At 48.0% G+C, this 26,279-nt stretch overlaps 7 protein-coding genes across 7 annotated transcripts, besides 7 other annotated features; 6 read left to right on the top strand and 1 right to left on the bottom strand.

Annotated features, from left to right (window-relative positions):
• Positions 1-4,283: 4,283 nt before the first annotated feature.
• FPSE_07182 (uncharacterized protein) lies at positions 4,284-5,054 on the top strand (the record flags this gene model as incomplete). The annotated part of the gene is made up of 1 exon (XM_009260300.1): positions 4,284-5,054. One exon carries the CDS (start codon positions 4,284-4,286, stop codon positions 5,052-5,054), a length of 771 nt encoding a protein of 256 aa, XP_009258575.1.
• Positions 5,055-6,828: 1,774 nt separating this feature from the next.
• On the top strand, positions 6,829-7,084 carry FPSE_07183 (uncharacterized protein; the record flags this gene model as incomplete). Its single annotated transcript, XM_009260301.1, has 2 exons — positions 6,829-6,942; positions 7,055-7,084. 2 exons carry the CDS (start codon positions 6,829-6,831, stop codon positions 7,082-7,084), a joined length of 144 nt encoding a protein of 47 aa, XP_009258576.1.
• Positions 7,085-7,563: 479 nt separating this feature from the next.
• FPSE_07184 (uncharacterized protein) lies at positions 7,564-9,117 on the top strand (the record flags this gene model as incomplete). Its single annotated transcript, XM_009260302.1, has 8 exons — positions 7,564-7,624; positions 7,821-7,848; positions 7,880-7,885; positions 8,060-8,067; positions 8,545-8,612; positions 8,816-8,902; positions 8,959-8,997; positions 9,049-9,117. The coding sequence occupies 8 exons, from the start codon at positions 7,564-7,566 to the stop codon at positions 9,115-9,117; spliced, it is 366 nt and encodes a 121-aa protein (XP_009258577.1).
• Positions 8,135-8,158: a microsatellite.
• Positions 9,118-11,304: 2,187 nt separating the features above from the next.
• Positions 11,305-11,347: a microsatellite.
• A 726-nt stretch (positions 11,348-12,073) lies between these two features.
• Positions 12,074-12,120: a microsatellite.
• A 1,366-nt stretch (positions 12,121-13,486) lies between these two features.
• Positions 13,487-13,513: a microsatellite.
• An 86-nt stretch (positions 13,514-13,599) lies between these two features.
• Positions 13,600-13,625: a microsatellite.
• A 600-nt stretch (positions 13,626-14,225) lies between these two features.
• Positions 14,226-14,255: a microsatellite.
• Positions 14,256-15,340: 1,085 nt separating this feature from the next.
• Positions 15,341-15,448: a repeat region.
• A 1,438-nt stretch (positions 15,449-16,886) lies between these two features.
• Positions 16,887-18,047, top strand: FPSE_07185 (uncharacterized protein; the record flags this gene model as incomplete). The annotated part of the gene is made up of 1 exon (XM_009260303.1): positions 16,887-18,047. The coding sequence occupies one exon, from the start codon at positions 16,887-16,889 to the stop codon at positions 18,045-18,047; it is 1,161 nt and encodes a 386-aa protein (XP_009258578.1).
• A 1,025-nt stretch (positions 18,048-19,072) lies between these two features.
• FPSE_07186 (uncharacterized protein) lies at positions 19,073-23,681 on the top strand (the record flags this gene model as incomplete). Its single annotated transcript, XM_009260304.1, has 2 exons — positions 19,073-19,286; positions 19,336-23,681. The coding sequence occupies 2 exons, from the start codon at positions 19,073-19,075 to the stop codon at positions 23,679-23,681; spliced, it is 4,560 nt and encodes a 1,519-aa protein (XP_009258579.1).
• A 607-nt stretch (positions 23,682-24,288) lies between these two features.
• FPSE_07187 (uncharacterized protein) lies at positions 24,289-25,277 on the top strand (the record flags this gene model as incomplete). Its single annotated transcript, XM_009260305.1, has 5 exons — positions 24,289-24,367; positions 24,451-24,491; positions 24,555-24,815; positions 24,869-25,003; positions 25,062-25,277. The coding sequence occupies 5 exons, from the start codon at positions 24,289-24,291 to the stop codon at positions 25,275-25,277; spliced, it is 732 nt and encodes a 243-aa protein (XP_009258580.1).
• A 240-nt stretch (positions 25,278-25,517) lies between these two features.
• Positions 25,518-26,215, bottom strand: FPSE_07188 (uncharacterized protein; the record flags this gene model as incomplete). Its single annotated transcript, XM_009260306.1, has 4 exons — positions 25,518-25,825; positions 25,877-25,967; positions 26,017-26,102; positions 26,152-26,215. 4 exons carry the CDS (start codon positions 26,213-26,215, stop codon positions 25,518-25,520), a joined length of 549 nt encoding a protein of 182 aa, XP_009258581.1.
• Positions 26,216-26,279: the final 64 nt, after the last annotated feature.

The raw sequence follows: 26,279 nt of genomic DNA, 5'->3' as shown, positions 1-26,279 counted from the left end.
ATAAACGCGTATTTTGACAATATTACGGGGATGCCAATTGGACGTTACGAAGAGAGTCGGATCTGTTGGAAACCGGGGCTGATATCTCTCTGAGATATGGCTGGGCCAAAAAAGAAGTTCGATTGGGACCCTGGAACTAGGCAAGAGCTGTAGCTGTAGCTGTCAGAGCTCTGGAGATTAGGTTTTGGCTGTGAGGGCGGCTCCGGGAATAAAGACTGGGATAAGCTGATTTAAACCGTTACGGGTGTGATCTTATGCTGTCGGAATTCGGCTGTTGGCAGTAGGCGCTGGAAATAACAGCCGGATATGGCGAGCCGCGGCGGAGGTTGCGGAAGCGGCAGTGGTGGTAGCTGGGGTACGGCGAAGGGCGGAGAGTTCGTTAGGGTATTTAAAAGCATTACCGTGTAACTGCGCAGCAAAGTAGGTATTGGTAGCAGCGAGCGTTGAGCAGCGACGGTTGAGACAATGACGTGACGCTGACGGATGAAAGTGATAACAGGCAGGTACCTAGTAACAGCTGGAGAACAGCAGCAGTAGCATGTAGGTGGACCGAAACAGCGTGTGCAAAGTAGCACTCAAAACTGGACTGGACCGGAATGCAGACTGACTGACAAGACAAGACAGTACAGCAGGAAATAAGGATACAATGGAAAAAAAAAGAAAAGGATCCCGGAAAAGAAAAGGGAATTACAAAATGGGAACAAAGCGAGAAAAGAGTCAAATAAGACGGACGGGATGGGGGGTGATGGGAAAAAAAGGCGGGGGCGGAGCAGACACTTGACACTGGAAGACATAGACGGGAGTGGGAATGGATAATGGAAATGAGGGAACAAACCTGGCCTGAAGTAGCAGCAACCCAGCAAAGTGCGTGCCTACTGCACTGTACCTTTACCTACCTAGGTAGACCCTTAACCCTTAAACCTACCATGCCTCTAACGGCAGTCATAAGCGTTGGGGACCGATGTTGCGCCCGCTGGCGCGTGGTTTTATTTTTTTTTCTCCTCCAACCTTGGACTTTGGTACCTGCCCCGAGGGGGATTTTTCCAACCATCCATCCACCATCCACCATCCTTCCCAGAGATCGCGGCTGATTTTCTTAGACGCACCTACCTCTCTACATGTATCTCCTCGCGTACACCCGTTGGATGGAACTTTTACGTTTTAGAGGTATCCATGACATGCCATGCCACGACTCAAGCACTTCGTACTCAGAGAGACTATCGTTCCAACATTCAACGTTTCTGCCCGGGCGTTGCACTTGTTTAATTCTGATTCACTTTGTCCATTCCTTGTCTCGGTATCTTGTTATACAAGGCTCCTGGTGATTGAGGACAACTCAACACACTAATTAACAAGAGTCTCAGCTCCAAGACAGAACCGACATACATTGGCTACAAAGGTTTCCAACCCTTGGATTCATTTCATTATCAAGAGGAATTTACGGATACAAGCACCCAAGACTGTTGACGCCCAATCTTCTCATTAATGCCAGTGAGTGGCTCTGTACTAATATCAATGGCAATCTACCGAATTGCCCCCAGACACACTAACTGGGTTGTCTACGGCCATCTACCGTGGTATACTTACTATGTACGTCCTAGACTACATTACTCGATACAAAGGGGTAATTTCGAACCGGGCCAATTCTCTCACGATATTTCCATCGCCTCTCCCACGTCCCCGGGTCTCTCCCACCTCGCTTCGAAACAAGAGACTTCTATCCCGCCCTCGAAGCGAGTCCTTTCACTCGCTAGTACTTTGTGTCAACCTCCTTTTCTCCAACTAGACTCGGCCGGGTATCCCTTCAAAGATGCCCTCCGTGACTACTCAAAACTAAACTGTGCACGGATCGATCGTGATGTCCGTTTTTGATGGTCTCGTCGACAAGTGCCGGCTTCGTTTACTAGTACATGGTTTGTCGCTCGGTGTGGTCCTCGGGCTTTGACATAAAAGCTGTGCAGATCCATATCCCGGTCTCCACTCAAATGTCCAGATAATTTCTTCCAACCCTCGGTTGAGAAGTTCGATCATGTCATCATTGGATTCTCAGAAACCCGGGGTGCAAAAACACGCAATCTCATAGAGGCCCAGGCCCAGGGTCTATTCTGCTAGGTGCAGAGCACATCGCCGCAACCAAATCGTCACGGCGTGATCGACCCCACCGGGCTGAACGCCTCTTCAACTTTGGCTCGCAGATGAAGTGAATTAAATTATTTCACAATGAGACAGGTAAGCTCGTTTTGCATGTCGTGCCGCGGGCAGAGAGGCAGGAGTCCAACAAGATGGATCTCAAGCAATCAGCGCAGCCGGACCAGCCCCGGAATAAGAAAGGGCAATAAGAAAATGCTTTTTGATTCACATTTATACGGACAACATTGAATTGTTGATTCAAAAATAGGCCGTTGGGCACAAGCGATGTTCCCGTGGATCAGCTACCACAAAAAAAGCTTACGTTGGCTCAGTTACAGGACAGGACAGGGCTCCAGTTTCCAAGTCACCCCGATAAAGTTGAACTATTATCAGGGTACATATCGGGGAAGCGATCGTCGCAGAAGCAAGACAACACGATCCTAACAGCCCGGTACCCTGGTAAAGTCGGGCGCCAGTGGTATCGGGCCAAAGCCAAGTCTTCTGCTCGACCGCCTTGAGTATTGCGTCGCTCCGACAAATGCTATGTTGATCTCCGTGCCTGAGACAGCCATCTCCATCTTTCTCCGCCAACACAGGCCTACCAGAACCCGCGGAGCAGCCTCAGACTAGCGCCACCAGTCCCTTAAACTCAATATTCATGGCGCCCCTGGAAATGGAACATGTGAACGGTTCTTCGTTGGGTTCGTCTTGCTCAGTTCGTTCCGTGTTCCATGGAATTTCCTCGCCAACTCTAAATCGGTCCTTGGCTCGCGAAGGTTCATGACGTCTTGCCCATGCCCAAGAACATGACGGCAGTTAGTGGTCACGCTACTGTATATGTACATCACTTACGTAGCGGGCAAGCTTCGAGAAGAAATGAGAGAAGGGTTTGTCGATCTCTGAATTATTTGTCGGAGACCGCCGAGGCACTTCACTGGTTGACTACTGGCCTCGCTTCTCCCTGCACTAAATGCGAAACAGTAGTGGTTGAAATACGAGATGAAGGCGCTATTTCTTGGTCGATCATATCCTCCCCATCTCACCCAAACTCATGTCCTCACATTATGATTGCAGCAATGGCAATTCGTAGTCGGAACAGAAAATTTGTCGTTGTCGGAACCGAATTGCCTACACCACATACAGCATAGTGCCCATACCCCCTGTTTCCGACGCCAACTTCCATTGGTATTGCCGTCGCCCTGCCGCGGGCGTCGCTTACTAGTTAGTGTCTCTGATGAGCCCCAGACCCCGGGCGGTCTAGAACTTTGAAAGAGAACTTCCTTGACCAATCTGCGCACAGGCAATGACGTACGCGATGTGTGTTTTGTAAGGACAGCAGGCCAACTGCCTGTAACTGCCTGTAACTGTTGCCAACTCTGAACAAACAGATGGGAATAAATCGTGCAGTTGGAATCTTGGGATATACGGCATCTCTCTATATCATCCGCGCCTAAATCCTGACCTGATGAACTAATCTTTGGCTCAGCCCACAAGTATTAATTTAGACCTGAGGACCAAGAGGAACCATTTAGTCATGCAACACTGGAGACTTGAATTAGGCGAAGTCAAGCACGGCTAACGGAGTCATTAGTGGCCCTCAGCTCTATTGCTCTGACTAACAGCCTACCCTGTGACTAACAAACCATTTTGCGATAGGGACGTCTTCAAATCAAGCTCAACACTATGAAGATTTAATGGTGATACTACGGATATGAAAATCGATAAAAATACCATGTCTAAACGGAAATGCTCTGGGTATATGAGTGGATCATGCATGATCCACTCAGGACAACCACGGACTTGGAGACTCACGGACCTGGGTCTTTAGTACTACGTACCATTATTGAGTCTTGCTATATCCTCGTTATATCCTCAGTCTCATTGTAGAAGCTCGATAACCTGTCCGCGTCTGTTTTGAACAAGAATACATGTTCGCGTTGTCTCTTCTGGTTTGAATGCTGTTGTCATGACTCATCGATGAATGTTATGATCATCATGTTGAAGTGGGGTTTAACAACCTCACTTCTCAATAGCATCTCATTCGCAGCAATAATACAACAGTTAACAATAAACTCTAAACAAGTTCACCCATGAGACCTGTCGCCTGTTCTGTTCAGCGAACAACACAGATTTCAAAGCATCTCCAGCACACCATGTCTGCCTCTCAGCCTACTTCAGCCGCACCATGGCGAACGGCATTTCTATCTCACATCAAGAAGATGGACTCACCTACCTTTGTGCTTAGCACTCTTCACCACCATGATTCCTCTTCTGTCACCCCTCGTTCCCGCACTGTTGTGTACAGAGGTACTTGGGCAGAGATACCAGTCAACCCAAAGAATCAGGCGCCCCTGAACCCTCCCCTCTACGAAAGCGACCTTCTGACCATCACTACCGACGCTCGCATGGAAAAGGTTCCCGAGCTGTCACCCGACGGGAAGAACGTCCCGCAAACTGGTGGTGGGGGGCCTGTTGAGGCTGTCTTTTGGGTCACCGAGACACAAACTCAGTGGCGCATGCGCGGCCACGCCTATCTCCTCGGCCAAGACATTGACGACCCATCAGCATCACATGTAAGGGAGGAGATAGAGAAGCACATGCGGAAAAAGAGTGACGACAATTCAAGCCCATGGAACTGGGGCAAAGAGATCACGGCGCACTTTGGAAACTTGAGCCCCGGCATGCGAGGGTCCTTTCGCAATCCTCCTCCTGGAACAAAGCGGGATGAGAAACCCGATGCTGGACTCGGACTCGGGCAAAAGGTGGAGGACCTGGATGACGAGATTGCAAGAAAGAACTTTCGAGTTGCCGTTATAATTCCCGACGAGGTTGATCAGGTGGACTTATCCGACCCGGCCGATGGTAAACGATGGAATTACAAATTGACGAATGGCTCCTGGGAGAAGACTGAGCTATGGCCATAGAGTCGAAATGCCAATGAGCAAGGGACCTATGGAGACGAAGCAAGGGATAAAGTTCAAAATGTTGGGACAAACGGCCAACAGGAAGCCCTGGAAGTTTTTATGCTCTCGGTAAGAAGAGTTGAATATCTATTATTGGAGATTCTACCTTGGCACATAATCCCAGTAAATCAAGTATCTCAGTAGACCCAAGCATGCACATCATATACGGCGGCACCTATCAATCTAAAGACAAAAGAGACCAGTGGGCTAAGCAATACCCCGCCAGAAGTGTAGCAGTAATATACACAATATAATGAGACCACGAAAGCTTTATCCATGCCTCAAATGGTTGAGTTTCGCGAGTAGTCAACCTAGAGGTCATCAAATCGCTCTGCACATGTCTAGTTGCCGATATGGACGAGGTTCTATACAAGAGCATGCTATGCTAAGCTATCCAGTATCCCGAGCTCGTAAAGGATCCCTGAATATCATGCTGAATCGTGGTAATCGTGGTTAATTTATCTCAAATTGCTTCATACCATATCATGACATGGATGAGAACTCATGCGCTGTCATTAACTACTACCTCATTATCTTCACTCATGAGTAATGAGATATTCTCGCCTTAACAGGTTAAACTATCCGCTCGTAATGCACCGCTCGGGCCTTGATCTCCAATATCCATGGGATGATCTTAATGCCTAATCGAACGTGGGTTAAGTCAAATTTGAGGGCTTCGAGACCTGACAACACACTTTGGGTTTGATCAAAACTCGCTGCCGTTTAGACACCTTTCCCATTGACTGATTCCATTTTATCTCCTGGCCACTAAGAAATCATGAGATACCATACGATATTAATTTAAATTGGGAAGAGACTTGTTGACAGAGTGTTGGAACGTGCTTAGAGATGTAGAATATCGTAGTATAGGGTACTAGCAATGGGGTGAAGCATCAGTTGCCTCATAACGTGTAACTAGGAAGTGCTGCAGGTGTATAGATTCTTTGTAAGAAATTTAAGAAATAGGTTAATAGTACGAAATCATATATGTAGAAGACCACATCTTCGTCATTGTATCATCCCCTTGTGACAGGTGGCTTGCAAGCTTTTCGACATCATGTGCTTTGCAACTGGATACAAAGGAGACGCATGGGCTTATACATATGAGCAGAATGGATGAACCGAATAGATCAAATAAAACCGACTCTCACCAGCCAAAACAACCATGAGAGTATTGGTGCTATTGTTTAGTAGTTGGGTGGAATGTTGTCCATCGGGTTGGGTGCGCTCTGCTTCTATGCTAGTATGAGGGTGGTGATCCAGAAGACGCTGTAGGCATATATTTCCAGCCTTACAGATACTATGTACTAAGAGTAAGACTTGAGTGTTCCCGGTGTTTGTGGAATATTTTGATACGTGGTTTGGGTCTGGTTGAGATGCAGGTTCTACTGCTCTAGAACAGAAACTGACACTGACACTTGCATCAAGTATGTCGAAATAAAAACCCAAATACAGTAACAAATAGTGACATGTTGATAGCCAGTACTAGATCTAAGTACTCAGATCGACAAACCATTATGAGTTTAAACTTAAGATCACTTAAAGCGCATGGTATCGAAGGCTCATATTGGACTTCTATATATGCAGCTCCTATAGGCATAGCTCGCAACGACTTTTGATAGTGTCTTGGTGTTGTCATCAACTTATTTGCTTAAGTCTTTCATTTTGAAGGCATCGCTCGTAGGAGATATCGTCCAGATGACTCCAAGTGTATTTCATGTTGAACAGCTCCATCATGAGTTGGAAAGCTTCCGACACATTCAAATTGAAGCCTGGTCGTTTCCGCAATGGCAACCGCAGCAAGCCGTCGCCGCCAAACATGCCATATGACTTCGAAAACACCTACGGAGTTTACGATAAGAGACTATATAAATATTACTATTGTTGAACTACTGATACCGTACTGTTAGGAGCATCCATCTTGGATGACTCGCCACCTCATATTAATATTACTTTGTTAGGCGAGAGATGCAACAATACCACCAGCATAAAAGCAGGGAATTGACACGAGCGAGACCCATGAGATAAAGAATGATCTGCGATCTGATCCGCGCGCTGTCTACATAAACCGGGCTATAGTCTAGTCGCCGTAGAAGGCCGACTCCGAGAAGACCATGTCCCTGTTGATCCGCTCCCCATGTACATCCCCAGAACAAGATGCAGCTCTGTGATATTCTAATGCCTTATTCATCAACCGGGGGTTCTCCTCGGAGCTTGAGCGATTCTTGCGTCAACGTTGCGGTGAAGAGAGACACACAGAGGCATGCAATAATTACGGTAATGTACTGTACGTATGCAAGGCAGATGCAGATGCAGATGCGGTGATGCAGCCAAGGTCTGCAACTTGGTCGCCTCCTCCCCCCCCAGCCCTGGCAAAGATGCTGTTTTTGTCAGAGCGGAAAGGGTCCGTTCTTCAAGGCCATCCCATAACACTCGCTGCTATGGCCTTGGGGTGTTATGATTAGACGAAATGAAGAGGTTGGGATGCTCGGCGGGAAGGATCAGTTCGAGAAGGCAAGCAAGGGGAGTTCGTGAGTGTCAGAGTGAGTGACAGTTCTAGAAAGATGCATAAAGTAATCTACGATGATGATATAGACAAGCATTTTCACTGATTGTCGTATCCCATCTCTATGCACTCGCGGAAGCATGTCTCAGTTGCTTGGAGTGTAATTCCGCACATCACTGTAGACATAAAGGGTAATTATCTTTATATGGAACAATATCAAGATCAAACAAGCCAGAACAACATTGGCATGTATGTAATTTTGTAAAGGAATAATACACAGTAAAAAGTGCGTGTTTCAACCCCTGCACTTTACTACTATAACATGGGCTGTACTATTAAAGCATAGGAGAGAGACTGGGGCACCATGATACAACCATATCAGACTAGAGATATCTCCAATGAGCACCTAATAACCGTTTACTTTTTATGGGCATGAATGCGTGTGTGATAAAACTTGCAGAAACCAAGGTATGTAAGATGCAATCCCGTCTCTGTCTGCCGTACGTGTCGTCGTGTCTCAACCACATGATGGATCTCATGTCATGTCATGTCATGTCATTACCCGCGGCGATTTCTAGTTTTGAACGAGTTTTGAGTCGGTCCGCAAAGGAGTTTTTCATCGAGTGCAACCTCCGTTTAGCTGAGCTGCAGTGCAGATGCAAGCCAAGCCTTTTGGTAGGAAGCGGCCCGCAGTTGGCTGGTTAAAGAGGGCGCTTATAGTTGCATCTAGATACTCCATATATACATAGTACGTACATAGGATAGGTCAGTAGTCAGTTGTTTCTGCAGACTCTTCTCGTAAGGCTAAAAAGATCTCTTGGACACGTGCTCAACTTCAACTACTGTACCTTGTTGAATCTGTTTCGTAACATCGAGATACAAGCTTGATTCTCTGACGGATTACTGACCTGGGTAACTCATGCAAGCAAATCTACATCTGTAAAGCCGAGGCGGGCGAGTTGCCGGTTGGTTACAGCTCTTTGACCCTTTGGATGATTGACCGTGTTCAACCGGTGAGTTTGAGTCCCAAGGTCAACTGTCAACCCAATACCAAAGGATTTCTCACCTTTTACACCCCTTCAGGCACAGTTGTCAACCTTTATTAATTCAATTCATCAATTCAAACACACACGCCACGGCCCATCGGCGGCACAAACGGCTCCGATCCGGGGAGAGTGAGACTTTGCCAGTAATAGCACTAGCTCCTCGTCTTTAGACCCTTGACCTAAATGCCTCGGCAAATGTTCCTTTCGCGGCATCATGGCCCGGGTCATCGCTAGTAAGAGACTCAATTGGTCTCGAGGTATGAATATAAATGGAATTTGGGGATGTGTGTTGCAGTTTTATGGATCAATCTAGTACTGTCAAGATATTGACAAGCTCACCTCCATTGTGAAGGTGTGTGTGAACTCCACACAAGTAGCAGATGAGAGACACGAATCGCCCTAGAGTTATGGGGCTGCAACGTTTATTGTCGTCGCGTATGCATACTGTCAGAAGCAATCCAGGCTATCATGAACCAACATACCTAGGCATTTGTACTCCGTAGATCCCGCAGGAATGTCAATCCAACGGTGTCACGAGAGTTTCAACCTTGAGTCATGCCTTTATCACTGTGAAATGTCGATGATCTGATGCGACGGCTCTGCCGACAGACTCCATGGGTGCGATATATTCTACAGCATAGATACAGAGTGCGCTTCACAGCCTCAACCTATTGAGTGAAGAAGTCAAGCGAGAATGCTACCATAGCATACACTCGACAGCCCGGACCACGTCTAATTCTCTTCTCCATAAAGTTTAGCTTCCAAATGTCTAACTCGAGTCAGTTATCCCTACAGATGTGCCCATCGCCATCTCCAATGCACTGCAACTCAAACCTCGCCCATGACCGAAATGGAATTGTACTATGTAGGGGTACGTAGTCAACAATACCAATTGAGAGTATACCACAGAACACGTGTGCAGACTACAAGAATAAATCGCCTGGCGCGGACTCCGTCCATTCCATGTTGTTTGGCATTGCTACGGTTATTAATACGGCACTCGATACGGCATTGAATACGTTGCATATTGTGTAAGCTACCATCCCTGGTAATTTCGTACAAACTGCCGATGAGCCTCATTCAACAGCCCGCAACGTTCTTCCTTGAGTATCAGATGCTGGTATGTGGCTGAGGATATGCACGAGTGACCTTCTCCCTTGTCACCTTCAAACAAATTGACCATCAGACACCCAAGCAAGGGTTGAAGTTTGTTCAGTATCTTTGACGTTGGATACTACGAGTTGCTATCCAAGTGTAGATAAGCAGTCGTTGGTATCGGCGATCCAATACCCATGCTGGGATAAGTATTTCCGATATATAAGAGCCACTTAGAACTACCCGAAACCAGTACGCTATGAGACTAGCAATACTTGGCGAATTAAACCTGACATCTATAGAAGCTATCGTCATTTTCAAGTCCGAGTGACACAAGAAAGCCGCCGGCAATAACATTAAAAGATTTGCCTGCCGGCGGGACCCGCCTCAAAGTCTATTGTTGCAAGTCAAAGCAACTAATAGACAGAGCTCCAGCCCTGGAGCCAACGGTGATTGAATTCGTTGGTTGAACCTCTCGAGACTAAGGTATCTCGGTGGAGATATAAAGCAACTCAAGCGTTCGTCACCCGATCCATGTGAGTCTAGACACGGTCTCATAAACGTTGACACTTGACGAGGGAGGCATGAAATGAGGCCATGATCTACAGAACTAAGAGCTAAAACTCCACTGTAGACCATGTGGAGAGCAGGGTCAACTATGTGTTTTATTGTTCTGTTGGACTTGTTTTGTTATTATTAGTTGGTCTTTCGGAATTGTAGGATGTAAAGAGGCGTCGTTCGCATCTCAAATTGGGCAAAAGCACCGATGGATATGCATATCTGAGGGACCGTTAATGAGACAAGTATGAGACAATCCTAAATGCTGCGATATTACTCTGTACAGAGTACAGTCTCAAACTGGACTAGGCAACTGTCAAATAGGATAGGGATGCAACGCAAGGGCTTCGCGGTTCAGCTGAGGCCTAGCAACTCGCTAGGACAATTCGGACGTAGAATCCTTACATGCAAGCAATTCAACAGACTTGTATGTACTTCAGCAGTTGGCTACTACTGTCTGTACCTAGTGTTGTGGCTCTTCGGTAGGTAGGCGGTAATAATCGCCTCTTTGAGAGCACAATTCGTCGGTCAATTCAATTCAACACCGGCCAAGTACGTAGACCAATACCATTGTCAGCACGACACGCGTAAATGTCGAAATTGTGCCTGATCGTATCTTGGCGTTCTCACCGTGTCATGTTTCATGGAACCAACAGAACTGACAGCTTACGGGACTAGGCTGTTCGGACCTTGGTCCCAGAAGAAGGGCGGGCTATCCGGGAAAAGGAGGGTAGGCACTTGTTGTTAGTTGTTATTTGAGGGCGCGAGAGAGTTCGACGGGTATCACAGTGATTTGATCTGTCAACATGTTGCAGCCATTAACACATGTAAAGTTCTTGCTTTAACAAGCTGGCAAGGTCTCAGTCTCATAGAGTTAATTACTGGATCTACAATGCATGTCTCTGGTGACTTGTTGTAGGGCTCAATTGACCAGCTAACTAACCTGTCTTGGTCTTCCGTGCCAGCCGTGAATATCCTCTAAATAATAACCTTTTGTTCATTGCACTGACGATGATGATGATAATAATAATGATGATGATGATGATGATCCATTCTTTCAGCAGAGTGTAACCTCGGAACCAACTGCAAATCACATTCACACCGTTTTTACCCTGTCTTTTTCCTTCTCTAAACCAAGTTCTATAGAGTCTAGACCTTTGGACTCCAAGTAATCCCTGTCTGTCAGCACCCAACAACATGACGATTGTGGGCGAGAGAAGCCGGCTCGCCTGAGAAACTGGGGTTCAAACGAGAGCCGACTGATGAGACATTTTGATGTGTCCCCTCCCTCCCCATGCCATGTTCCTTGTCCCATGTAAAACCGCGTAGCAGCTAATAAACCACGGCACTTGTTTTGGCAGGCAAGCAGCAAGGGAATGAAAACACGAGGGTTCACTATAGTCTGAAAGAGTAACAGGATCACATCCAATTGGAGTATCGTATTATACTGATCAGCGTAGTTCAAGGTCAGGTGATGAAGCGTTGACGCCCGTAATCTGCGAATCCTTGTGCTGTATTTACTATATACGGATATATATCTGTTGGATTTGAGACAGGACATGACGACTGTGTGTTGTAGTTCGTTCGCTTCTCAAGTGCCGAACAAGACAAGACATTCATGACACACCGTCTCGAATTGAGGACATATTCAGACGGTAGGTGTATTATAGAAAGTACGTACTGCGTTATATGTACCTAGAGTAATTGTCACCGGGCGCAAAAGTGAGCTTTGGTTAGTTGACAGCCGTTGGATTGACTTGAACTGACCCATTATGGAAGCGAAGCGAACCGAAGCGAGAAAGCGGAGCGGAGAAAAGAAAAGTAGACGGAATTAATTGTCACAAGGCGTTTCAAACAACTGTACGCACATGGTCTCGCTCTATACATAGGAATTATATGCTGTATTCGTACATGTAAGTATTACTCCGATGGGGAAAAAGAAAAAGAAAAAGAGAACAAATAAAAGCATATCCTTCGGACCTCAACCGAGATAGGGTTGAAGTGCCGTGACAACTGTAGGCCATCGGCCGGACAGAAGACTATTCTAGGGAACAATCAACTGTCGATCATATTCAACCGAATATGCATGGGTCAAAGTAGAACTTGTTACGGATACAGACGGCGGACGCAACTGTTGATGCGCGCGACTGCAGTAGCGTACCGGTATGCAAGATGATCCCTTGGCTGTTGCGTTGTCCTCTAACCGTTGGACACGCGGCGACTGCTACTACACAACCTCTGTTTGGACGTTGGAGAAGCTGGTACCTCTGTCAGGTAGTCTACTTACTTTTGAGACGAGACGCATACAGCGACAACGTATCCGTGTCGGCGATCATCCAAGCACTTTGACAATGAGTGTGACTAAGAACGGAGCGACGGGGGAACTCTTTGAACGATGACAATGCATATCTATTTTTCTCAAGAGGCGAGATGCCCAAACAGGCCAAAGATGCGGGTTTCGACCTGGGTGTTGAATGCAACACTGCAAGGAACGTAGCAATTGCTTACCTTGATTTCCCTTTTCTGCTTCCTAGTGATGGTATAACGAAGAAGAAGAAGCTCACGAGTAACAAGGCTGCTGCCCCCCAAATGCTGTGTCACTACCTAATGTAGGAATTGCAGCGAACCGGTATTAGCCATGAGATTCAATTTATGCTTTTGGGCGTACAAACGACGGGAAGCCTGCAGTGCAAGGTTACAGGTTTGTCTGTTGATAGTTGTCTTCCTAGGAACCTTCCTACCTAGGTAGGTCGTTTCAACGCTCAAGATGGTTGCATGGGAAGGGAATGATTTTGACAAGGGCGATTTATCAAGATAACCAGATAGAGACCTTTTCCCCGTAGGTTCTTAAATTACAGCATGGGATTGTTATCAAGCAGTCTAGGTATACCTACTATATTCGAAACTTGCGGGGGACGATCAAAATTGCTTCTTTGCGTCTTCTAGAGCAATAGAAGATAGAGCCCCTGTCGCCACGAGCCAGTAGAGCCTCACTGATGAATAATTATGGCTACTAATACACAGAGGTGAGGGAAGCGATACGAGAGAGGAAAGGTACTGACAAGGTATTTTCGCTTTCGCATTTAAAACGTACGAGGCTGTTTCTTACTCAAGTTGACTGGTATGTGAATAACTCTACCCTGTCTAGTCTGTTTCTCAAACCCAACTTTTGTCGATCATTAGAATACCTCTCTCTCTCTCTCTCTCTCTCTCTCGCCTTGTGAAGCACGTCGTTCCTTCTGACGTCCTACAAGCGCAAGAATCTCCCGATTTAGACTTCGAGGGCCATGTTGAACAAGAAGAGGGAGGGAGGGAGGGAAGGAAGGAAAGGAAGGAAAGGGAAAAAAGAATTCTACTTCCGTCTTGTGCTTTGATTCCCTTTATCCCGTTCCGCTCACAACCCAGCGGTTTGGCACGAGGGAATGTCTTGCGGATATCGTGACAGGCAATGAATGCCATGAGTTAGTTGACGGGCCGAAGTTGGACAAGGCGATATGCGATCGACTGAGGGACTTGTCCTACATGCCTAGGTAGGCATGTAGGAGAGACGTCAGATGATGGGATGTACCTTGTATCTCCATGTTACCTTGACGGAGGAGAGAAGCTGATGTTGGTTTATGGTCATATATCCATGATGAATGAGAGATGGATCCTGGCCTTTCTGCATGTGAGAAAACAGGATGGGCCGTATATTCAGTTGAGACTCAATCCAACAGATCCACCTGATCCCCGCTGTAGTGTTGTAGGCATGCCCTTGTTTACGAGTACGGACAGTAACAAGATAGAGTCAAGTCAAGTCAAGATTTGGTTGATATCGGTTGATATGCACTGAGAGAAGAAAATTACTGCTCGGAACAGGTTAATCATGATTGGATTGTTGGCTGATGTAGATCGGTGGTTGATTTTGTTGCCGCATTTGAACTCTCTACACACACACACACACACACACACACACACGTTGTGAGTATCCATGTCAAACCGTTTTATGTCATTGGCACCTTCAACGCCAAAACGATCCAAGTTGGAGGCAGACTTTCCCTAATTGATCAACCTTAAGCTTCTCTTCAGGCTACGTTTTTACAGTATCCCGCGCATCCCACACCTGTTGTCGTCTGCCACACCCACTCCCCAGTCGTTGTGGCATCCAATTATGTATCTGATTGCATTGATTGTATCGTATATCGCCGGGCCAGGGTCCTTGTGTACTAGACTAGACTAATGTACGGATACTTTGGTGATGTGATATGATAGAATGTTTTGTTTTAGTCTTTGGCCATGACCTCTTTTTAGAGTTTAGACTCTAGTCTTGGTAGGTCAAAGCATTTCAACTACTATCTACAACGCATCACTTAGTTCAGTCAAAGCACAACACAGCTCAGCTTCAACGGCTAGATAGGCAATGATACCTTGTGATTACTTGCATGCTCCTTATCCAAGGCAATTCAAACACCTAAACTGTCTGTAGTGCCTCTACTGTGCCGCCGCGGGTGTAATTCCTACCGCCCAGCCGCCTCTCATGACCCCTGTGATGCATGTTTCTCAATCCCATCATTTTGTTAGCAGCCTCTCGTTGGTTTGATTTATGGGATTTGTTCTAGTAAGCAATCCCTATGAATTACGAATACATACAATGCCCAGGTACACTGAGCACCTACAGCACATGCCCGCAGTTGTATGCAATATGCAGTGTGCCGACCAGTTCCTCTGGCGTGCTACGTACTGCACTGTACTCACTGTAACTTACACGCCTGTAGGTAATGGATGATTTCCAACTTACACGCCCCCTGGTGATCCAACACGTTGACCTTGACCTTGAAATATCCATGCCTTATGCATTGCATCTTGTCACTGTAATAAAATCTCTCGCCATCCTCCTCTCCATCCCGCCTTTTCACTCGCGTACTGACTGATCAAGGGTATTGACTGACTGACTGACTGCCTGATTCTCTTTTTCGTTTATTGGGTTACCTTCTGTACGAGAGACAGTGGAGGCTCATTAGGTTATCCATCTTATCTACCACCACCACCACCTATCTTCTGGTCCTCCTCCTCTTCTTCTCTCTTTCCTTCTTAGTTATTCTCTACTACTTCGCTCTCTTTCTCCATCCCACTTCTCCGCAGTTCTCTCTCCCCTCTCTCTCTTCTCCCCCAAACTGCAGCCAGTCTCTTAATTGACACTCGGCGCATTAAACTCGCCCTACTCCATTCATCCTTCGCCTTTGCCGCTTCGGGGTCTAGTCAAGTCGTTCAACTCCCGCGCCCTAAGAGCCCTAAGAGAGGAATCTTTGCCTAGGTACTCTTCTTTGCCCAACCAGTACAAGGTCCACTCCGTCTTTAGCAGGCTGTGGCTTGCGCTCGCCCCATCGCCTACTGTACTTCCCGAGCTCCGAGTCGAGAAATCAACGAGAAGCAGACTACTCTTTGCTCTCCTCAACCAATCCCTGCTCTCCAAGACCAGCTTTAGAAGAATCGCGGGAATATTCATTCACCTATTAGTACCTACGTGCTACGATCGGACAAGACCCTAGACAAGGCTTTCGGACCGGGTTGGAGTCGAATCCTCGTAAGAGCACCTACATACATAAACGACTTTGCAACGCACGCTTCAATTCCGTCTTCCGCGCAACCTCTCTAGCCTCTAGCTTACCTAGCTTCCACTCCTCCCCGCCGCACTACCCGGTCGCTCCATTATTCCCAGGAGGACCCCAGTCTCCGTCCATCCTCTGAGTCCATCCCCCTGTCGACAACACGGACTTGCAACTGCAACTTTTTTCCTTCTGGGTGCTCTGAAGTGGACTTATCAGAGCCTGAGCAAGCCTCTCAAAAACATTCATCTCTCCTCTACCGCATCTTCGTCTTCCGGTTTCTATCGCTGTTGGTTCTGGTCTTTTCATCTTCTACCAACTCGGCCAACCTTCATCACACGCCCGCCAGGTGCCATTCTTAGTGGACCCATCTAACCCATCAAGAAACCAGACCAACTCGAATCATCCACCAATTCGTCTGAACCAACCGACGTTGGCTCCTCATCTTATTAAACCACCTACATACGGCATCCGTCCTTTCCTTCACATCTTCAACCCTTGGTTTATCTCGCTCCAGGTCCATAGTTGTCCATCTGCATCAACGCACGTATATTATACCTGCGCAAAGAGAGTTTCACATCATAACGACGCCTACGACGATTACGAACATCACGACAATAGAACAGGACTACTGCCAGTCTTGACCACTACTGCATTATCATAACCTTTGTCTTTGTTGAAAGCTTACGGTGCTTGATTTACTAAATCAGTAATTGTCTGCCATCCACGAATTGGGTCCAGACCCAGCCAGAACACGAAACGTTGCCGATCATCCTGCGATTATTTGCCACAAGACCCGACACCTTCTCATTCCCCAAACTGACCCCATTCTACCGTCATACCTTTCTGCAAACACACAGCTTCTCAGCTCCAATCCCAATTCCAATTCCAACTCCATCCATCATCGAATTTCTGTCCGACAGTTGGGGAGTCGGGTGAACACCACCTGGCCCCTTACACCTCAGCCAACACGGCTCCACCGACCGAATTAGAATCTTGCGACATGGCTATGGATGCTCTCAAAAATATTGTGAATAACGTCCCGGACTGGCTCCAGCGCCTCGACGATCTTAGCGGCCAGATCGACCGACGACAGGCCGAGCTGGCCGCTGTTGCTGCAGCGGAAGGAAAGAGCCCAAAGGCAAAGTCCCTTCGCAACAAGGGCTCAACTGAATCACTGAAACCCAAAGATGACCCTCCGGTAGTCCACGCTGATGCTTCCGCCGACGAGGACCTACCCCAAGATGCCACAGCGCAAACGCCAACCAAGACCTCCGATCCACCAAAGGTCCATACACCGAGCCCAGCCTCCATTCGTCAGCAACAAGAAATCATCAAGACAGCACAAGCCAGGGCACGAGCTCAGGTTAGGAAGAAGCCCAAGTCCCCCTCCATGATGTCGAACGAAGACACTCCCGCCGCTTACCGAACAAGAAGCATGATCATTGTCTATTATGATAGCTACGTTCAGGGCTTCTTTGACGAACTTGTGCGATTCGTCTCATCTAGTCGCAACCTAATGCGCAAGGCCAAGATGGCTGCTCGGGTTGCCCAGATCAAGAAGTTGGCCGAGCAAGACGTGTCAGAAGATGGCAGCAACGATGACGCACTCCCATCACTACGATATATGAGCAGCAGACGATTCGGTCCCATGTCAATAGCGCGGCCCGGTGCTGGCGACCAACCACCCGACGCATACGACAACCTCGATAAAGGCCTTGAGTTTGTACAGAGCTTGTGTGAGCACGGCGCTCATCAGTTCCTACGCGATGGAGACTGCAACGATGAAATTAGCAAGGTGCAAAAGCGGCTCGCCGAGGTGCTTGAGATGGCTAAGACAGAAATGGAGCGCGTCCAGCGCGAAGAGCCCGAACTGGCCAAGGAGACAGGCGAAATGGGCAAGATCCGAACACGACGGCCCATTAGCATGCGTCGCGAAATGTCGGCTGGCCTAAAAGAGGGCAGCCCAACACCTACTAAGGAGGAGAACAAACTGGAATCTGCAAAGTTGGAGGCTGCCGACCCCACCCCGGCACCGGATCCTATGGCGCCCATGGCGGTGGATCCAAACATCATGGAAGCCGACGAGGGTATTGATGTTGAGATGGAGATTCCTAAGCTTCAATATCGATCAACCCGGGCGATGCGCAGCCGCGGTCCATAGAGTGGACGCGAGTTGTGCGCCTGGGCTATTATTCATTGAGCGTCACAACACAACTCATGCTGTCTACCTTGCTTTCAGCACCATTCATGTTGTTTTTACAGCAATTGTCACACATCCATATCTTGGCGTAACGGAACTGGGAAGGAAAGAAGAAAGCGTTGAGAGAAAACTTAGCTGGGATTTTATTTTGGGTTTATGTTCCACTGCTTGGAAGCAGAGAAAACCATCCTTGCATCTTTCGTTATATATCTTGTCATGAAGCATTGGCATCGCACTTCAAAAGAAGTATGATTTGTCTCCCTTGTTTAGCTGGTTGTCAGTCACATATGTCTTGCTCACTTGGGAGCTTTGTTCTTTTTCCACACACAAAAAGATGGACCATTCATAGCGTCGGGGTTGTTGCATGCTCTCTATCGAAATACTATGGGGTTTTAAGAGGAATTTCGTCGATTCATCTAGTACCTGTTTTCGTGTTTACATATCTTGTCTCATATAGCTTCTTTTTATTTTAGGTTATGGTCATGAACACCAGGAACGTTTAAAAAGCAGAGATCGCCTGGACTGTGATCTAGTACAATTTGTTTTAATATCACTATACATTCTTAGTTGTATACTTACTCAATACTATACTACGTAACTAGATATGTGTGTTTAAATTGAGAAAAGGCTCTCCACGATGTATCCTCACGTTGTCTTTGAACTTTAGGTTGAAGATATTTAATGGGGTAAGTTCTCAATAGTGTGTGGGCCAGCAGCTAGCCGACCGCGTGCTCATATACACGCCTGCCACCGTATGACGTCCCCTGTGGCTCCCACCTCACCCATCACTTCTACTTCAACCTCTCCATCAACAACGGCATCGTATTGCTTCTTCGTCACCTGCAATATATCGAGTTGAGACACTGCAACTTACGAGACACTATTCCGACAGCTTACTTTACCGACTTGTTACATCCAAAATGACGACGGCTTCATGCGTAGCTGACCGATAGCTTCCACCATTTTGTTAGGCCCCCCGCCAAACCATGGGTCAAGGGTTCTCGCTCGCGACGCCGTCCGTCGGTTCTGCGGGTATTGACATCTCTGAACTGAGCGATGTGCAGTATGAGAAGAGTATCGGAAATGCGAGGTTCATGAAGACCATCCGTGGTCGTCACGAGAATGGTCTAGTACTCGTCAAACTCCTTGTAAAGCCGTACCCGGAGGTCAAGCTAGAAAAGTACAAGAAACAGATCATCGGTAAGTCCAAGAAACTCCGACGGGCTGGGAAACTACTGACCGTACCCAGAGCAGCACAGAGCGATAGCAGACGTTCCCAACGCCCTCGGATTTCAGCGCATCATCGAGACCGAATCCAACGGTTACCTTGTCCGCCAGTTCCTTTACAGCTCGCTCTACGACCGCCTCAGCACTCGACCGTTCCTGGAAGATATCGAAAAGAAATGGCTGGCCTTCCAGCTTCTCTGCGCTCTGCGCGACTGCCATGCGCGAGATGTCTATCACGGTGATATCAAAGCGCAGAATGTCCTCGTGACGTCCTGGAACTGGTTGTATCTGTCGGATTTCTCATCCGCTTACAAGCCTGTTATGCTGCCCGACGATAACCCAGCTGATTTCTCCTATTTCTTCGATACGTCTGGTCGCCGCACATGTTATATCGCCCCCGAACGATTTTACGCCTCTGGGGAGGCACCGCCGCAGAAGGCAAAGATGACATGGGCAATGGATATCTTCAGCGCTGGTTGCGTAATCGCGCAAATGTTTCTAGAGTCCGAGATGTTTAGTCTTGCTCAGCTGTACAAGTACCGTCGTGGCGAGTACGACCCTGTCATCACGCATCTGAGTGTTATTGCAGATAAGGATATCGCCGACATGATAGCACACATGATTCAGCTTGACCCCGAGAAACGATACTCGGCAGAGCAATACCTGGATTTCTGGAAAGGCAAAGTGTTTCCGCATTACTTCTACAATTTTCTGCACCAATACATGGGGCTTATAACCGATCCATCGTCAGGCAACAACCCCATGTCAGGTGCTTCGAAGAATCTTGGAGAAGCTGATGAGCGAATCGACCGCGTATTCTACGACTTCGATAAAATATCATATTTTCTCGGCTACCAGCTTGAGAAGCGAACCTCGCAGGAATTCAAACCATCTTCCAGGCTGAGCCTCTCACATTTCCCTGTGCGGCTCAATATACCGAACCACAACCATACGGTGTCAGCTGCTCTAGAACCGCCTGAGGATGACGGGACATTAATATTCTTGACACTGATTGTGTCTCAACTAAGAAATACCGCACGCGCGTCTTCCAGAATCCGCGCATGCGACGTGCTTCTTGCCTTCTCGGAAAGGCTTACTGACGAAGCCAAGTTGGATAGAGTACTGCCGTATCTGATGACGCTTCTCGTACCATACGAGACAGACCTGGTGCTAATTGCTGCTATCCGAACCATTACTCAACTTCTGGAGCTTGTGAAGATGGTGACCCCCATCAACTCCCATGTTCTGGTAGAGTATGTATTGCCTCGTATGGAAATAGCACTGAGCTCTCGTGTGAGGACACCCAGTCCGCTAGTCAGAGCAGCATATGCTTCTTGTCTGGGAAGCCTCGCGACGACTGCTCAGCGTTTCCTCAATATGGCGTCGAGTCTTCGTCCTGACGGCTCAATACCTATCTCAGACCCCGAGGTCGAACCGGGTGCAGATGCCAAGGCGAATTTCGAAAGTGTTTTTGACAATGCTGGTCGACAACTCTTTGAGGTTCTTGAAAGCCACACCAAGCAGTTGGTTGAAGACTCTGATAATTCGGTTCGAAGAGCATTTCTGGCCTCGGTGCCCGAATTGTGCTACTTCTTTGACGATCATTCGAACGATGTCCTCCTTACTCACCTTAATACGTATCTCAATGATCGTGATTGGACACTAAAATGTGCCTTTTTCGATACAATCGTGGGCATCGCAATCTTCGTTGGAAGTACAAGCTTGGAGGAGTTCATGCTACCTTTGATGATCCAGGCTTTGGCTGATACTGAAGAGAATGTAGTACAGGCAGCACTTCACTCGCTCGCCCAGCTAGCCAGACTAGGTTTGCTGTCGAAACCCAAGATCTGGGAACTGGTTGACCTCATCAGCCGATTCACCATGCACCCAAACCTTTGGATACGGGAATCAGCAGCAGAATTCTTGTCAGAGTCAGCGCGATTTTTGGAACCTGCTGATATAAGGTGCAATTTGATGCCTCTTGTAAAGCCGTTCCTGAAAATAGAGGTTCTGTCTGACTTCCAAGAACTTACTATCCTTGATGCGCTCAAGAGACCTTTAACGAGAAACGTCTTCGACCAAGCAATCACATGGGCTTTGAAAACAGAGCGCGGTGTTTATTGGAAGCCACTGCTGTTCGGTTACAAGGGGTCAGCATCAAGTCGATCTTCCCGAGAATTGGCGCAAGGCTCGATGGGACGAGTAGCTCGCAATGACGAAGACGAGCAATGGTTGGCGAAGCTCAGAAACCTTGGACTAAAACATGAGGATGAGTTGAAGCTCGACGCTCTGCGGGAATTCATCTGGCGCCTTAGTAAGATGAAGGCACGAGATGCTTCAACCGCAGACGGTAGCACATCTAACGGGGTGGTATCTCTAAAGACTTTGGGGGTCAATCCCCAAACTGTGTTCTTTAACGATGCGCCCCTTCGTGACCCCAAGGCAGTTGTGGATCTCGAGCGACCTGAAGAGCCATATACCATTGCGGATGCTCTTTTAGACGCCTCAATGACCATTGATGACTCGACAGGTGGAAAGAGGAAGGCTAACACTAACCGCCGGGTACAAAGTGTTGGGCCGCGCTCATCAGGTCGTTTCCTTTCACCGACTACTGCCGCCCGAACACACTCTAGAACGGCATCAGCATCGCATGCAGGATATACAGGTGACGATGGATCCACCCAGGAATCATCGTCATCTAGAAGTGCGATCCGACATCAGGCAAGCGCGCTGAGCTTACTTGACCGCAAAGACAAAAACAAATCAATTGCACAAACTGGTACTACTGACACCAATGCATTTGGTGAAGTTGAAGGACCCTTTGCCCAAGCCTCAGCGGAACAATTGACATCTCCTGATGGCAAAGAAGGAGACACTGTACGGCCCCGAGTCTCAAAGCATAGCTACGAAGGAAACGACCCAAATATTCAAAGAATGTTGGACAACATGTATGTGGATAATTTCCCTCGTGATGTTATCGAGTTTGGACCTATTGTCACGCCTATCAAGAAAAGCAAGGCAAGCCGCGTCAGCATTCAACCTCGAGAGGAGCCTTGGAAACCCGAAGGTCAGCTTGTCGCAACTTTCGCCGAACACAAGAGCGCTGTCAACAGGGTGCTGCCATCGCCTGACCATGTCTTCTTTATAACAGGTGGCGACGACGGCACCGTGAGAGTTTGGGATACAGCCCGACTCGAGCGCAATATTACACACCGCTCTCGCCAAGTCCATAAGCATGGTGATAACACACAAGTCGTTGCTCTCTGTTTCGTTGAAAACTCGCATTGTTTTGTGAGCTGCGCGTCTGATGGCAGCGTGCACGTGGTCAAGGTTGACACAGCCTCTGCTAGTGGTGTGGTCAGGTATGGTAAGCTGCGTGTTCTGCGTGAGTACCAACTACCGGATGGCGAGTTCGCGGTATGGTGCGAGCACTTCAGACAAGAATCAAACTCGGTCCTCATCGTTGCTACGAATCGTTCGAGGATCCTCGGTCTCGATTTGAGAACCATGGACCTCCTTTACACTCTCGAGAACCCAGTACACCATGGGACACCTACTTGTTTCTGTGTGGACCGAAAGCGGAACTGGCTTTGTGTGGGTACTTCTCATGGAGTAGTCGACCTTTGGGACTTGCGTTTCAAGATGAGACTCAAGGGTTGGGGTCTCCCAGGCAAAGGATCGATCTACAGGATTTGCATACATCCTACTAAGGGTCGTGGTAAGTGGGTCTGTATTTCTGGAGGAACCGGCCAAGGTGAAGTCACGGTCTGGGATCTGGAGAAGACGGTCTGCCGAGAGATCTACAGGGCCGGAGGTAGCAAGGACGGTCTAAAGGGGTATGAGGCATGGGATGTCGATGAAGACAAAAGAGAAGGAATGCTTGGACGATATGCTACTGATATCGAACCGAGCGAAACAGCGAACGCCGATCGAGGAGTTCGTGCTATGGTTGTTGGCACCGCAACTGTGGATGATTCGAGAGATGTTAGACACGCTTTCATCGTGACTGGGGGCTCGGACAAGAGATTACGGTTTTGGGACCTTTCACGGATGGAGAGCTCTTTCATCTACAGCGGTCTCACACCAGACCAAGCTAAGCCAACCTACACCACATCACACCCCACAACGGCGCTGGCACTGAACATGGAGCGATTTCCTCGACAAGCACCGACAGCTCCTAATGCGGGCTCTGGATCTAAGGCTAAATCCGCGAGTGCGCGACCGCCAAGATCGACAGTGATTTCCCTCCAACAGCAGCAACTGTTGCAGTCACACATGGATTCTATTTTGGATGTGGCGTTGTTGGAGTTTCCCTACACCATGAGTGTATCGGTGGATCGAATGGGTGTTGTGTTTGTGTTTCAGTAGAGCCGGGATGCAATTAGAAACGTCCCGCTAGAGTTTATCGAGAAACCAAGAGCAATCACTCTCTAGTTGGCAGGTATACATACACCGGAGTTCTAGATAGAGTAATGAATTGACACCTGATTATGTATGAACGTATTGGAAACAAGGAGATTGCCAGGCTGTGTACACGTCAATGTGTCTAGACTCTCTTGGACTCGATGCATCATTTATGTGGTTTAATTGTAACACAAGCACACACACACATATTCATTGTTCATCATACCTTCGTACCTAATTATGCAGATAGAAACAACCTGCATCTATAAACGCTGTATCAAAAGACTTTGAATTGTCAACGTTGGACATTCATGTACATTCTTCAATCATGTAAGTCGTCCAGACGTCTGTTGTGGCTGAATTCCGGACGCCACATTTGAGCTACCGCCACACACGACACCAAAATTTCCCCATCCGCCTTGTCGAGATCATCAGCCTTGCCATACATGTATCGACACCACCGACGTTCCACACGCATCAGCTTTCCCGAACCTGCGATTTCGAGCCCATAAAGAAGTGACCATAATAAAGACTCATATCTTCACTCCGAGGTAACAGCCCCAGATCCAAGATGCGGCTCACCGCCGACCTCATCCGGGATTCCCTATCCTACCTCAATCCTCTGAAGGAGCGAGAGCTTGATCTCCGAGGTGCGTTTTGAAAAGAGCAGATGCTACACTTTTTGATCTTTAGAGAGCGCAGAGTTGATACAATCGTCTTTGCGGCGTAACAGGACACCGAATTCCAGCGATTGAGAACTTGGGTGTTGCTGGCGTAAGTTTTAGCTCCCCCAATCCTCTGCGGCTTGCACAGTTGCTAATAAATGGACGTGTTTAGCCTCACGATGCCATCGACTTCACCGATAACGACATTCAAGTACTGGGAAACTTTCCCCTGTCGCCGCGCATAACCACCCTTCTCCTCGCGCGAAACCGAGTCTCGAGCATCCAGCCCTCTCTGGCCAAGGCCATCCCGAACCTTGCCAACCTCGTGCTATCGTCAAACAACCTCGTCGAGCTCGCGGATCTGGACGCGCTAGCGTCGTTCCCCCGATTGACGCACTTGGTCCTGTCAGATAACCCTGTTTCCAAGAAGGAGGTGAGTCTGAAATGCGACACAGGGTAACGACTCTTACTGATTGCGCGGTGTAGAACTACCGATACTGGGTCCTCTGGAAATGCCCCTCTGTACGATTTCTCGACTTCGTCAAGGTGAAGGAGTCTGAGCGAGAGCAGGCTCGTGAATTGTTTGGAACTGAGGAAGAGCCAACTGCTTTGGCTGCCAAGGTTCGTACTATTTTGTTCGACAGCAAACTGGCTGCCCCCGAAACTAACAATTGTGCAGATCCAAGGTATCAAGACCACCAACTTTAGCACCTCCGCCGACGGCTCGGAAGCGCCCTCCAAGCTTTCACGAATAAAGCTCACCGATGCCGAGAAGAAGCGATTGCAGGAACGCATCAAGAAGGCGACCAGTCTGCAGGAGATCATTGCACTGGAGAAGGAGCTCAACGAGGGACGTCTGCCCTCTGGCATTCACGGAGATGCCATGGAGGAATAATACTTCGCATGTATGGAGTAAGGCAACTAGCCGTGAAGGATATGGATGGGGTTTACAGAGAATATCATGATTATTCGTCTTTGAGGATATATATCCTCCTGCAATGACTACTTTAGTTGATGCCACCACTTGCCCCAACTTGTACTCTGGTGTCTCTGGCGATTTGATCTACACAGCGTTGAGCTAGACTGTATTCCCATTCGCCCCATTCTCATTGTCACTGCTCATTACGACTTGTAACTAGCCTGACATGGTCACATCTCCGTCCCGGTTCACGCCACTCGCCTGTCGTACTTCCAGTTCCATTTGTGAGTTGAGGTTGTTTTGGTCGTCGTTGAGATGCGCAGAAGCGCCCATTGAGCTGCCGTTGACGTGAGGCTTCTTAGCGCCGTTCGCCACGGGAAAGTTGATAGTCTGGTTGTTGGTGTTATCACCTTGAAGACGTGCTTGTGTCGCCTTGGCGGCGGCCTTGATGTGCTTGTAAGGAACCGTCTTTGGCACAGTGTCTTCGAGAAACTCGAGGTTGTCATGGTGTGCGACAGCAGAGGCTAACAGAGTTAGTGAGAGCGTTGATGAAAAGAAGAGAGGAGTAGACATACCAACATCCTTGTATTGGATGTTTCGACGGGGCTTGCGGTCTAGCTTGGCTTGCTTGTGTGATTCTTCTGCCAGATGCTGGACAAACATCTCCTATATAGTGTGAGCACGGGGCTAACAGGGTAAGGGAGACAAAGCATACGGCAGCGAGTGTTATCACGAAAGCTGCATTGTTGGAGCAGAGGGCGATCTCGGGATCTTGTGCAATAATCTTCTTGACTCTTGAGACTGAGTCGGTGTTAGGCCGTGACTGTTTAAGCTTGGTGGATGAACTTACGCGGAAGTTGGTTTTGTCCTGTAGGCTCCTTGCGAGGAGGAATAGCTGTAGTGTTGTAAGGCATGGTGGTTGATGGATGTATTATTTGATGTAAGAGTATGAGTCTGTGAGTGTCAGAATATTTGAGC

The sequence above is a fragment of the Fusarium pseudograminearum genome, chromosome 3 (assembly GCF_000303195.2).
Source record: "Fusarium pseudograminearum CS3096 chromosome 3, whole genome shotgun sequence".
Taxonomy (NCBI): domain Eukaryota; kingdom Fungi; phylum Ascomycota; class Sordariomycetes; order Hypocreales; family Nectriaceae; genus Fusarium; species Fusarium pseudograminearum.
This window is presented reverse-complemented; position numbering and strand designations above follow the sequence as displayed.